General features: G+C 37.2%; 1 protein-coding gene and 1 pseudogene across 1 annotated transcript; one reads left to right on the forward strand and one right to left on the reverse strand.

The window, feature by feature from the left end:
- Positions 1-567: 567 nt before the first annotated feature.
- On the reverse strand, positions 568-8,258 carry LOC108171018 (patatin-like protein 2; annotated as a pseudogene).
- A 1,901-nt stretch (positions 8,259-10,159) lies between these two features.
- On the forward strand, positions 10,160-12,694 carry LOC114826505 (patatin-like protein 2). Its single transcript, XM_029106896.2, has 7 exons — positions 10,160-10,451; positions 10,587-10,768; positions 10,951-11,140; positions 11,240-11,401; positions 11,592-11,897; positions 12,058-12,230; positions 12,371-12,694. The coding sequence occupies exons 1-7, from the start codon at positions 10,299-10,301 to the stop codon at positions 12,453-12,455; spliced, it is 1,251 nt and encodes a 416-aa protein (XP_028962729.2). The 5' UTR covers positions 10,160-10,298; the 3' UTR covers positions 12,456-12,694.
- The last annotated feature ends 236 nt before the right edge of the window (positions 12,695-12,930 follow it).

The following is a 12,930-nucleotide window of genomic DNA, read 5'->3' on the forward strand; positions in this document are numbered from 1 at the left end:
ATTGCTTCAATCTTAAGCTACGTTATCCTAGCTAAGATTGAGGCGCCGGGGGGGGGGGGGTATTAACCATGTCAGTAGTGCCATGTCAACAGTGCCACCTAGGCAATAGTTGTTGAAGACATAAGTCGGTGTAATTGAGATGTAGTATAAAAACATATTTCCCTCTCATTGTATTGGTAAGAAAGTCGGTTTTGTTGTAAGGAAACAATTATCAAATACACAAAGCTTTTCTCTTCCTTCTTCTTCCTCAAGGTTCTACTTTTGGGAATTTCTGATTTTTATAGATTTGTATAGCTTAATTCACAGTGTTATCATTATTTAAAAATAAGTTTTCAACAAAAGGAATTGTAAAATCAAGGTCCTTTATCTCATCAATGTAAGATGTATTTTCAACACGTCTTCTCATGTGTGGTGCATTTTTAAGCCTAACACGTGGATAACATAAATTGGGTGAGGTAGAACATGTGTGGCCATTGGGCTTCATATGTGAGACAACTTGCTATGATACCATGAAAAAAGTTGAGGTTCTACTATAAAACCAATTGACAAGATGATGAGCCCAATTACTTAGAAGCACATGCAAACATTCCTCTTCCCATCAATGTGAAATTTATTCCCAACAAATCGCCTATAGTCCATGGGCTTTATAGGGAAGAAATCTTCACTCCTATTTATTATTGTCTTTATCACCTCACCAATTGCAGCTAAATTATGGAATAAGACCAAAAATAATGTTGGAAGTCATTTAATTAACCAAATAACGTTTAACCAGTTAAAAAAGGTCTGAAGTTCGAATTAATTTTTATATATACCGGATTATTCGCAGCCACACCTCCATCTATAAGGTTAAAATCTTTTGCATTCCCTTGTGAGTCAATTGTTTCAAAATAGTGAGCTGGGAGAAGTAGGTGCAGCTGAGGTTGCAATGCATATGTCTCAGAGTAAAGTATCAAAGCATGGTTTACTTTTCACCTGAGCACCCAAGAAAACCAGATATTAAATTCAATTATATATCTTCTTTTTTTGTTGCTATAAACAGGGAAAAAAATAACAAACCTACCTCATAGCTAGAAAATATAGTTGGTTTGAGCTGTTTTATGTCAAATGTGGGAATGACAACATTAGTCAATGTCTGGTGCAGTTTTTTAGAACCAAGTTACCGCCCGACCAAGTCATGTAGATCCATCCTATTTTGGCCCTAATAGGGCTTTGATAATCTTATTCATTTTCGGAAACAATGGACAACTAATGTTTAAAACGTTAATGTTCATATTAGAAACTATATATGCAAAAAGATAAGGTTTTTTTTTTTTTCGGTTAAGAACAATATGTTATGTATCAATATTAAAACAAAAATTGACATGAACATGTAGACATTACTGTTTCTGGGGGAAGATTTTAGGGCAGTGAGTGAGGTAGAAGTCCTTAATATCCTTGGCAGCAAACATCGGGCAGTTGTTCTCATCTAGGGTTTCAAGCATAGCAGTCACTAGACCACGAGTGCTTGTTCCTGCAATCACATCGAAATAGCCAGTGATTCTTGCATCCTCACCATCAAACTTCTGCAACATGATCAATGAAATTCGAGATTTAGTACGTAATGTGAAATATTAATATAATTTAGCAACTGTTCTCTAACATGCAATTAATAAGGATGCATATGAAGATGACATTGAATATGTTGGAAATTCAAATAAAAACAGGTTGTAAATGGTTGCTGCTAGCTGTTAGTTGCTTTACAGGTTGTATTCACATTTCCAGCAACTACAAACATGCTTGCTGCCATGTGATGGCCAAAGGTGGTGATTGCAAGCTGGAAGGATGCAAAGCATGTGTGTGAAAGTGTCTAGCTAGTAGCTGGTGCATGTGTGAAAGGGTGTAAAGATGATGAACACCATCATTCAATGCATGTTGTTGTATTGTTAATCAATTTCTATTTTGTATAAATAGGCCTTCTTGCTAGGCTTTAGTATATCATTCCAATTCCCATTCCATTTCAGCAATTGAGTTTGGAAACTCTTTGAAATATATCAAAGTGCATTGTTTGCCGAAGCTTGTTGCTTCCCTCATTTCTTTTTCTTTTTGTCCAATTTTATTGAGAGTGCAAAGTGAGAGGTGTGATAGAGTTTGTAAACTTATCACCCATATATTTTGGTATTGAGTTAGTAAACTTTGAATACCAACAATTGGTATCAGAGCCAGAATACCATTCTGGCAGGTGCAACAGTTATGGCATCCAACTTAGTGCAGATTCAGGTTCCCATATTGAAGAAATAAAATTATGAAAGATGGTGCATCCAATTTAAGGCATTGTTTGGATCACATGAGTTATGTGTAAGTGTCAGTAGTGGGTATGTTGTACCCATTACCGAGCAAGAAGCCACATATACTGCAGATCAAAGGAACATTCTCAAGGATTTACGTAAGAAGGACCAGAAGACGCTATATCTTCTTTATCAAGGATTAGAAGATTCAACGTTCGAGAAGGTTGCAGAAGCAATAACCAGCAAGCACGTTTGGGACACTCTGAGCACAATTTACCAAGGAGTAGATCGAGTAAAAATAGTACGACTTCAATCATTAAGAGCAGATTTTGAAGCTGCTTATATGGAAAAAGGAGAAAACATTTCAGACTACTACTCTCAGGTACTTGTAATTGTGAATCAAATGAAAAGGAATGGCGAAAGGCTTGATGATGTTCGTGTCATGGAGAAAATCGTTCGATCACTCACATGCAACTTTGAGCATGTGGTGACTGCCATTGAGAAATCCAAGGATTTGGAGAAAATGAGCGTAGAGGAACTGCTAAGATCCTTCCTGGTTCACGAGCAATGCATTCAGAAGAATGCAAGCCCCATAATGCTAGAGCAAGCTTTGGAGTCAAAGTTGAATATTGACAATTGGTCGTAGGCAGTGGAACACACGTCGTGGGAGTTCATCCAACCGTAGCCGAGGACGAGCCCGAGGAAGAGGTTGAGGCTATGCATAAAATCGAGGTCAATCTCAAGAGTGGAAATCTACTCGAGGAAAGGCGCATATCCAGTGTCACAGTTGCAAGCAATATGGACATTATGCCAATGAATGTTCATATAAAAATGGTGAGCATGTCAACATGGCAGAATCAAGTGGAAATGCCGGTGAGGAATTTACAGTCTTACTAGCACTTCATGATATCAGTAGCCAACAAGATGTTTGGTATTTGGACTCTGGTGCAAGCAACCACATGTGTGGAAAGAACGAGTTTTTTGCCAAACTCAAAGATGGGCCTTATGGATCTGTGAGTCTTGGTGACTCCTTAAAGTTGCCAGTTGAAGGCAAAGAAAAGATCAAAATCATCCAGAAGGATGGTAAAGAAGAATACATCTCTGATACCTATTACATACCAGGTATGAAGACCAACATTCTGAGCATTGGTCAACCACTCCAAAAAGGGTGTGTTATACATATGGAGGATATGTTTCTCACTCTCAGGAATGCAAGGAGAAAGCTTATTGCACGTGTTCAAATGTCAAAAAACTAAATGTTCCTGTTGAAGTTGAACACAAAGATTGGGAGTTGCAACATCGGTGTAATGGAAGATGAGTCATGGAAATGGCATCTTCGGTTTGGCTATCTTCATTTCAATGGCCTAAAGTTGCTGTGAAGTGGAGGAATGGTTCATGGTCTACCCCAAATTGAAGCCACACACCAAGTATGTGAAGGTTGTGTGCTTAGCAAGCAAGCACGGCTATCATTCCCTGTTGGTGATACATGGAGAGCAAAGGCACCACTGCAGTTGGTACATACGGATATATGTGGTCCATTGGATCCTATGTTTTATGGAGGTAATAGGTATTTTATTACTTTCATTGATGATTTTAGTAGGAAAACTTGGGTTTATTTTCTCAAAGAGAAGTCGGCTACCCTAAGAATCTTCAAGGAGTTCAAGGCACTCACAGAGGCTGAAAGCAACCATAAGTTTCTGGCTGTGAGATTAGACAGAGGTGGAGAGTGCACTTCTAATGCTTTCCAAGCATACTGCAAGGAACAAGGAATTAGGCATCAACTGACTGCTGCCTAGACCCCACAGCAAAATGGGATAGCCGAAAGAAAGAATCGAACCATCCTTGACATGACAAGGTCCATGCTTAAAGAGAAGAATTTGCCAAAAGAATTGTGGGCAGAAGCTGTAGCTTGTTCGATTTGTTTGTTGAATCAATGTCCAACAAAGAGTGTCAAGAGGATGACACCACAAGAGGCTTAGAGTGGATACAACCGAATGTTGCACACCTAAGAGTTTTTGGGTGTGTTGCATATGCTCAAGTTCCAGAAGCCAAGAGGAGGAAACACGATGATAGAGGTGAAAAGTGTGTGTTTGTGGGCTATAGTGAAGAGTCCAAGGCATACAAGCTCTAGAACCCACTAACTGGCAAACTAGTGGTTAGTAGAGATGTCATCTTCAGTGAGGAAGAGGCATAGAAGTGGAACAACAAAAAAGTCAGTAAAGAGAAGATCGTCTCCACTAATTTTGAAGAACCAGAAGTTGTACCACTTGTTGAGCAACAACCTGCTCAAATAAACACAACAACTCCATTGCACAGAATTGCAAGGAGTGGCCCTACATCTAGTGAAGAAAGCAACTCCTCAACTCCAGTGAGGCTAAGAAGTCTCACCGAGATATATGGACAAGAAAAAGAAGAAGAAACCAGCCTTTTCTACTTATATGCAGACCACGAGCCTCTCTCATTCAATGAAACTGTGGAAGAAGATCGTTGGAGAATAGCCATAGAGGAAGAAATCCATGCCATCGAGAAGAATGACACTTGGGAGTTGACAAAGCTCCCACCAAATCAAAAGGCTATTGGTGTCAAGTGGGTGTACAAGATCAAACGCACTGCAGATGGAAGTGTGGATTGGTACAAATCAAGGCTTGTAGCATAGGGCTACAAACAAAAGTATGGAGTGGACTATGATGAAGTCTATGCTCCAGTTGCAAAAATTGACAAGGTAAGATTGCTAATCTCTCTTGCTACTCATCATAAATGGAAAATTTATTAACTAGATGTCAAGTTAGCCTTCCTTAATGGAGTTCTTGAGGAAGAAGTGTATGTGGAACGACCGGAAGGCTTCCAAGTACAAGGAGAAAAAGATAAGGTGTATCGTTTGAAGAAGGTTGTGTATGGCCTCAAGCAAGCACCACGAGCTTGGAACTCAAGGATTGATAACTACCTTCACCAAAATGGATTTTTGAAATGTCCATACAAGCATTCAGTTTACATGAAGAACGGTGAAAAATGGGAGTTCTTAATTATTTGTCTCTATGTAGATGACTTGTTATTTACAGGAAACAATGAAGCAATGTTCTGTGAGTTCAAGCAATCCATGTTCAGTGAATTCGAGATGACTGACAATGGATTAATGTCATACTTTCTTGGCATAGAGGCGAAGCAAGAAAGTGACGGTATCTACATCTCTCAACAAAAGTACATGAGAGATATATTGGAGAAATTCAATATGGACAAGTGCAATATTGTCAACACTCCAGTTGTAACTGGATTGAAGCTGTCCAAGGAAGGAGAAAGTGAGTTTGTAAACTCAACCGTGTACAAAAGCTTGGTTGGAAGCCTAAGGTACCTTACAATCACAAGACCTGATATAGTTTATGGTGTTGGACTCGTGAGTCGGTACATGGAAACACCAAGGGAGTCTCATTGGTTGGTCGCCAAGAGAATTTTGAGGTACATAAAAGGTACTATAAACAATGGTCTGTTTTATAATTTTGGTGAAGATGCAAAATTATTTGGTTATTCAAATAGTGATTGGGGAGGTGACCAAGATGAAAGGAAATGCACAACTAGCTATGTGTTTTTTCTAGGATCAACAGCTTTCTCATGGACTTCAAAGAAGCAATCAATTGTTGCTTTGTCATCGTGTGAAGCCGAATACATTGTTGTAGCCTCAAATGTGTGTAAGGCAATTTGGTTAAGAAATCTGTTGAAGTCAATGTGTCATCCACAAGTGGAATCGACTGTGAATCATGTGGATAACATCTCAGCTATCAAGCTTGCTAGGAATCCAATCCAACATGGAAGAAGCAAGCATATTGATACCATGTTCCATTTTCTGAGGGATCATGTGAAGCAAAAGACAATCGAACTTGTCTATTGTCACACCAAGGAACAAGTGGCTGACATCTTCACAAAGCCCCTGCCAGTTGAATCATTCCAGCTACTACGTGAAATGCTAGGAATGAAGGCATTTTGATTTGAGGAGGTGTGTTGGAAATTCAAATAAAAACAGGTTGTAAATGGTTGCTGTTAGCTATTAGTTGCTTTACAGGTTGTATTCACATTTCTAGCAACTACAAACATGCTTGCTGCCATTTGATGGCCAAAGGTGGTGATTGTAAGCTGGAAGGATGCAAAGCATGTGTGTGAAAGTGTCTAGCTAGCAGCTGGTGCATGTGTGAAAAGGTGTAAAGATGGTGAACACCATCATTCATTGCATGTTGTTGTATTGTTAATCAATTTCTGTTTTGTATAAATAGGCCTTCTTGCTAGGCTTTAGTATATCATTCCAATTCCCATTCCATTTCAGCAATTGAGTTTGGAAACTCTTTGAAATATATCAAAGTGCATTGTTTGCCGAAGCTTGTTGCTTCCCTCCTTTCTTTTTTCTTTTTGTCCAATTTTATTGAGAGTGCAAAGTGAGAGTTGTGATAGAGTTTGTAAACTTATAGTTGAATATCAGAGTGCGCAACAAACGAGATTAACAAAATAACAGAAATATTATTAAACAACCGAGAATGCCGGAACGGCTATAAAACCCTAAGAGACTACACTGTGAATAACTTGTGTTCTACAAGCTACAAAACACCATATAAATAGAGAACTAACATAACCCTAATAAGTAAGAAAACGAAACCCTAATACTAGCCCAAATTCAAACAATAAAATAAATAACTATTTTCCAACACCCCCCGTCAAACTCATGGCGGTATACGACATGGGTTTGCAAACAAGCAGATGAGGACTGGCTCCATTAGGCGAACTGGCAGACATTCAAACTTGACTTGACTTGATTGGACTTGACTGAACTTGAACTGGCAAACTGGCGAACTTGCAAACTTGACTTGATTGGACTTGACTGGACTTGACTTGACTTGACTGGCGAACTTGACTTGACTTGACTGTCAAACTGGTTCTTGATTCTTGACTTGATTCTGGCTGGCAAATTGGTTCTGGTTTAAATTGGCTAGTGTTGAGAGTATGGAAAGAACCCATCACTAAACGGACGAGATTTTCATATCTCAATTGTAGCAACAAACAAACAAACACAAATACTATCACTCGAGTGGTCACAATTTCAAGTACTCGAATGACGGTCACAAAACAATCCCAAATAGGCCAACAACTCATGTGGACCTAAAAACAAACTTAACCATTTTTTTTCTTGTTGCCCGTGGACTTAAACTAACAACAAACAATTGTTTTTCTTTTTCCATCTCTTTTTGCCTTTTTTTTTCTATCCTTTCCTTCCTTCCCATTTTTCATTCTTTTTTCTTTCATGCGAACAAACAGCAAAACCTTTCTGTTTTCCTTGTTTTTTTTTCTTCTGTGCAAACAAACAGCAACAACAAGATCCTTTCTATTTTCCTTTTTTTTTCTTGCAAACAATCAATACAACTAACAAATCTAAAACGAAAACACAAACAGTGGAAGATGACGGAAACAAAACTGATACAAACAAATTGATACCAACGAGAACTGTTTGAACCCTAAGGATCGAACCCGCTCTGATACCAAGTTGAATATCAGAGTGCGCAACGAACGAGATTAACAAAATAATAAAAATATTATTAAACAACCGAGAATGCCGGAACGGCTACAAAACCCTAAGAGACTACATTGTGAATAACTTGTGTTCTACGAGTTACAAAACACCATATAAATAGAGAACTAACATAACCCTAATAAGTAAGAAAAAGAAACCCTAATACTAATGGGCTAAGCCCAAATTCAAACAATAAAATAAATAACTATTTTCCAACACTTATCACCCACATATTTTGGTATTGAGTTAGTAAACTTTGAATACCAACAGAATATTCTGGCTACTGAAGCTCAGATTCAAGGTAACCAAGAATGGTTCCTGGGATAAGTCCTCTTATTCCACCCCCATCAATGCTGAGAATCGTTATCAAGTTTCCGTAAGTTGGGGCCTGTAATGGTATACTCTTGGTTCTGTCCATGACACTTTCAGAGAGAGAGAGAGAGAGAGAGAGAGAGAGATGGATTCTAGAAGAGGCTTTAAGCAAATATATAGTTAGACTTTTTTGGTGAGTACAGCGGTACTTGTAGACTCTTCTTGCATTAAGTTTCCAAGAATATCAACCAAGTTACTGGTTCATATGCATGCATGCACCCAACCAAGTACAGTGTCAGTGGATTATCATTTGATTCAAATATTCTGGAGTAGCTTCTTGGATAGAGCTCATCAAGTTGCATGGCAGGTTAATTATAAACATGAAAATCATTTTGTATCTAATCATAAATTGTTTACTAATCTCTGTGAGATAATGCAGACTGGTAGGTGAGACTCCAAGCATAAGACTGGTTGGTTATAATGTGAAGCCATTTTGGAGGATTAATAAGAAATGCACTAAGCTTGGCCAAACTCAAACCCCGTGATATGATCATGAACTGCCTACCCTTAAAGCAGGCCTCCATCAAGCATGCAGCTAATATTTTAAGCTTATTATTAAGGTTATCAAGTTCTTCTGTGCAGTTGCGTTCAATGAAGCCACATGATGATAAGATTCCTTGTCAAAACTGTATGCGTTATATATAGTTTGATTTGTATAAGGCGGCAATGTACATTAACAGCAAATTAAGAAGGTCAATTCGAAGGCCAAAAGTCGCTACTGTGATTGATCTATTGGCCAAAGCATTTGTAAGAAATAAAAAATTGGTCTACCATTCAATTATGTCTGCATATAACTTCAACTTGGTGGTAAAGTAATGCTGCATAATTTAATCAAGTTCTATATTGTCAAGATTTTTTTCGTGTGCTTTGATTAAAGGCGTATGTAGTATTTTGTTGTCCTGTCAGTAACCTTATACTTCAGCAATACTATAATCATTGAATGATTCTAATGCTCCTGTCAACAAGGAAGAGGAAAATAGTTTGGTTCTTTTCTTTTATACTGTGTATATATCACACTGCAGTTCAGAAAATAAAATTTTCCACAAAATTATCCAGCTTAATTGAATGCGTCCTGCAGTAACTTGGAGATATATGCTTCTTTTTAGCAGAACACGCGTGACCGATATACATAAATTTGGCTCCAATATAACTTAAGTGAAAAATTAACTTATCAGTTAACTTTGCCAAATGTTTAAACCAATTTTGTAAATCAAGTGATGTGGTTGTTGATGATTGGTTTGTTACTTAATCCTTGATTGGTTTATAAATTTAGTCTCCCTAATTAATATTATCCCTGAAATTATGTCCTGTTGAATTGGACATCATTCGGACATAAAAGTCGAGTAATGTGTGTTGAAAATTATAGTTTGTCATCTGGGGATGACTTTTTTGCCACAATATTTGTTGCAGTTTAAGAGGCCACATGAAGTCTGACCAATTCTCGTAATTGACTCGGCTCAGGATTGTATGTGTATGCGTTTGCTCGAAAAACAATTCAGAACAATTAGGAGAAAATAAAATCAAGAAAGTTTGTCATGTTGAAGATTAAGAATCAAACACCAATAATGTCAATTTTGTGTGCTTAAATAGTATCACTCGTAAGACTATTATCTGTTTGATTGAATTTTCTTTACCATTCATACATGCGAGAACAGAGCCTGTACTTAAGGTGCATGAAATCACCAACTTTATTCACCAAAACATGTTCATAGTGACTTGTTCATTTAATTGTTAATATCTTACTTGTATAATTTAAATAAGATTTAAAGTGGACTATTATTCTTGAAAGTGTAATTACCTAGAAGATTCAATTGATGCCTTGATTAACTAAATATGTCCACAAGAATGCAGTAATTAATTTGAAAAGTCTGGAATAGGTCGAACTAAAACTTGTTTTGGATATATACAAGTTTTGGGTCAAAGTTGGAGGGGAAAAGATCTCTATATAAGGCGTAGATAGGTACTCAAGTTTTCTACACTCAATTATCTTGTCATCACCCCATTCTTTAAGGTTCAAATTGTTTGCTATCTGCATTTTTCTTCCAGTTCATAAATAGTACCTACTTACCGTTTCCTTCCTACGTACCCTTCCCTGACCGAGTATCATTCATAATATGTCTTCTCTTTTTTCTCAAATGGAGAGAGCAAGATCCTTTCTTCAGTCTCCCACTTATGGAAACCTCGTCACTGTTCTTAGCATTGACGGAGGTGGTATCCGAGGGATTATCCCCGGAACTATACTCAGCTTCCTGGAGTCTGAGCTTCAGGTATAAATATCAATTCAAACCCATAATTTAACTTCAAATTAAAAAATTTTAAACGTCACTTTAATTTATCTCATGCAGAATAATATGCTTGCACACTCTAACTAATCTTTACTTTAATTTGTTGGTCATATGCAGAAGCTGGATGGTGAAGGTGCAAGGCTAGCAGATTACTTTGATGTGATTGCAGGGACTAGCACAGGTGGCCTGGTGACTGCCATGCTTACTACTCCAGATGAACATGATCGTCCCTTGTTCTCTGCTAAAGATATTAACGCTTTCTATCTCGAACACTGCCCGAAAATCTTCCCCCAGGACAGGTACCTACTTAATTACAAACTTAACTTGAAATCTGTTTGAAAGGGACCTTGCATGTTCTTATAAGCTTATCATGAATACATATATACAAGTCTTGAAATCTTCTCTCTCTGCTTCTTTTCTTTCATATATTTCACATGTATATAGTGGCTAACAATCAGATATTTTTTTTCTCGTACAACAGCGCTCCACTATTTGGTAAGGCCGTGGATATGGTAAAAGCTATGACAGGACCAAAGTATGATGGGAAGTATCTACATAAGATAGTGAAGGAAAAATTAGGAGACAAACGATTGAACGACACATTGACTAACGTTGTAATCCCAACTTTTGATATAAAGCGGCTCCAACCAACCATCTTCTCCAGCTATGAGGTTGGTTAATTTTTTTATACTATTAGCTTGGAATAATTTTCTGAAAAGTTTGCTCTATCTCTACATATATTTATTTTGTATATATGTTGGTGATTTTAGGCCAAGAAGAACAGTAGCATAGATGCTTTACTCTCGGACATATGCATTGCAACTTCAGCAGCCCCAACTTATCTTCCAGCACATCATTTTGAAACAAAAACTTCCACTGGTGAAACAAGAGAATTCGATCTCATTGATGGTGCTGTCGCTGCTAATAACCCGGTATACATTAATACATAGTTGCCATGGTTAGGGAATATGGATAAATTTAATGTAAAGACCGTGTGGCTTGCCACCGGTTATCTCCCTTTAAAAAAAAACACCTATATTTAATGTAAAAATATCTATTCATGACAATATAATTACCAACTAGAACTACGGCTTCATCTAATAATATTTGTTCATTTATCAGGCTTTGGTTGCTATAGGCGAAGTGACGAGGGAAGTCCACCAGGGAAATTCCGACTTCAGCTTTTCCATGAGACCAACTGATTATGGTCGGTTCTTAGTTGTATCGTTGGGTACTGGTTCAGCAAAATGTGAGGAGAAGTACCATGCCAATGACGTAGCTAAATGGGGTCTTGTGGCATGGTTGACCAGCGGAGGTTCTTGTCCACTGGTCGATGTATTTACCCAAGCCAGTAGTGACATGGTAGATTTTCACATTGCCACTGTTTTCCAAGCTCTTAACTGTGAGAAAAGTTATCTCCGAATTCAGGTATGTATACATCGATCCTTCTATATATATGTTTGATATACTTACACTTTTGACAACATAACATACTTATATTGCTATATAAATCTAGATGGTATATAAATTCAAGCAACATCAATTATATGTCGAAACATATTTATGTGAGGAAAATTTATGTTTGTAGGATGATACATTGGAGAAGACAGTGTCTTCGGTGGACATTGCTACGGAGGAAAACTTGAATAATCTTATAAAAGTCGGAGAGAAATTGCTGAAAAAGCCTGTTTCTAGGGTGAATTTGGATACCGGTGTATTTGAACCAGCCCATCAATCTACAAATGAAGAGGCTCTCGTAAGGTAGATATAATTTAATCATCATTCACCAAATATCTCCACTATATACATATTTTAGCATGATCATATGTTCATAATATTGATTAAACATTGCTGACTACTATTTGTTTTCTTAATTATTAATCAATCTATATGTGCTGCAGGATTGCTGGAATTCTGTCTAGGGAGAGGAAAGTCCGTGAAATGAGATCACCACATGGAAAGGGCGCCGTAACCAGCTCCAACTGATGATCACAACTCAGCCTGCTCTCTCTCTCACAAACACTTGTTATTCCCTTCAACAGAATTCTTTTTTTTTTTTTGGAAAATTAGTTAATAAATACATTTTTAGTTTTTAAAAAAAAATGACACTATATAGAAAAATAGTTAACCATACGGTGAAATTAGTGCTAAACTCTTGTAATTCAGTGCTGAAATTCATTATTTTCTCTCCCAATAAAGACCACTCAACTTGTTGGTTTTGATTATTTTTCATCTTGTAATTCTTTATTTGATTATTTTTTTCATCTTTTAATTCTTTATTTGATTATTTTTTCATATATAACCAAATTATGCAAAAAAAGATTAATTAACTATTCCAATATTGCCAACTGACTAAAGTTTGAGCAGTTCCGACCAAAAAATATATAAATTTTCCATTTTGTTTCAGCCTTCTGTGTTTTTATTTCATTCCTTTGGTTGCTTGCTGGTACGAAAAATCAAT

The sequence above is a fragment of the Malus domestica genome, chromosome 08, assembly GCF_042453785.1.
Source record: "Malus domestica chromosome 08, GDT2T_hap1".
NCBI classification, from domain to species: Eukaryota; Viridiplantae; Streptophyta; class Magnoliopsida; order Rosales; family Rosaceae; genus Malus; species Malus domestica.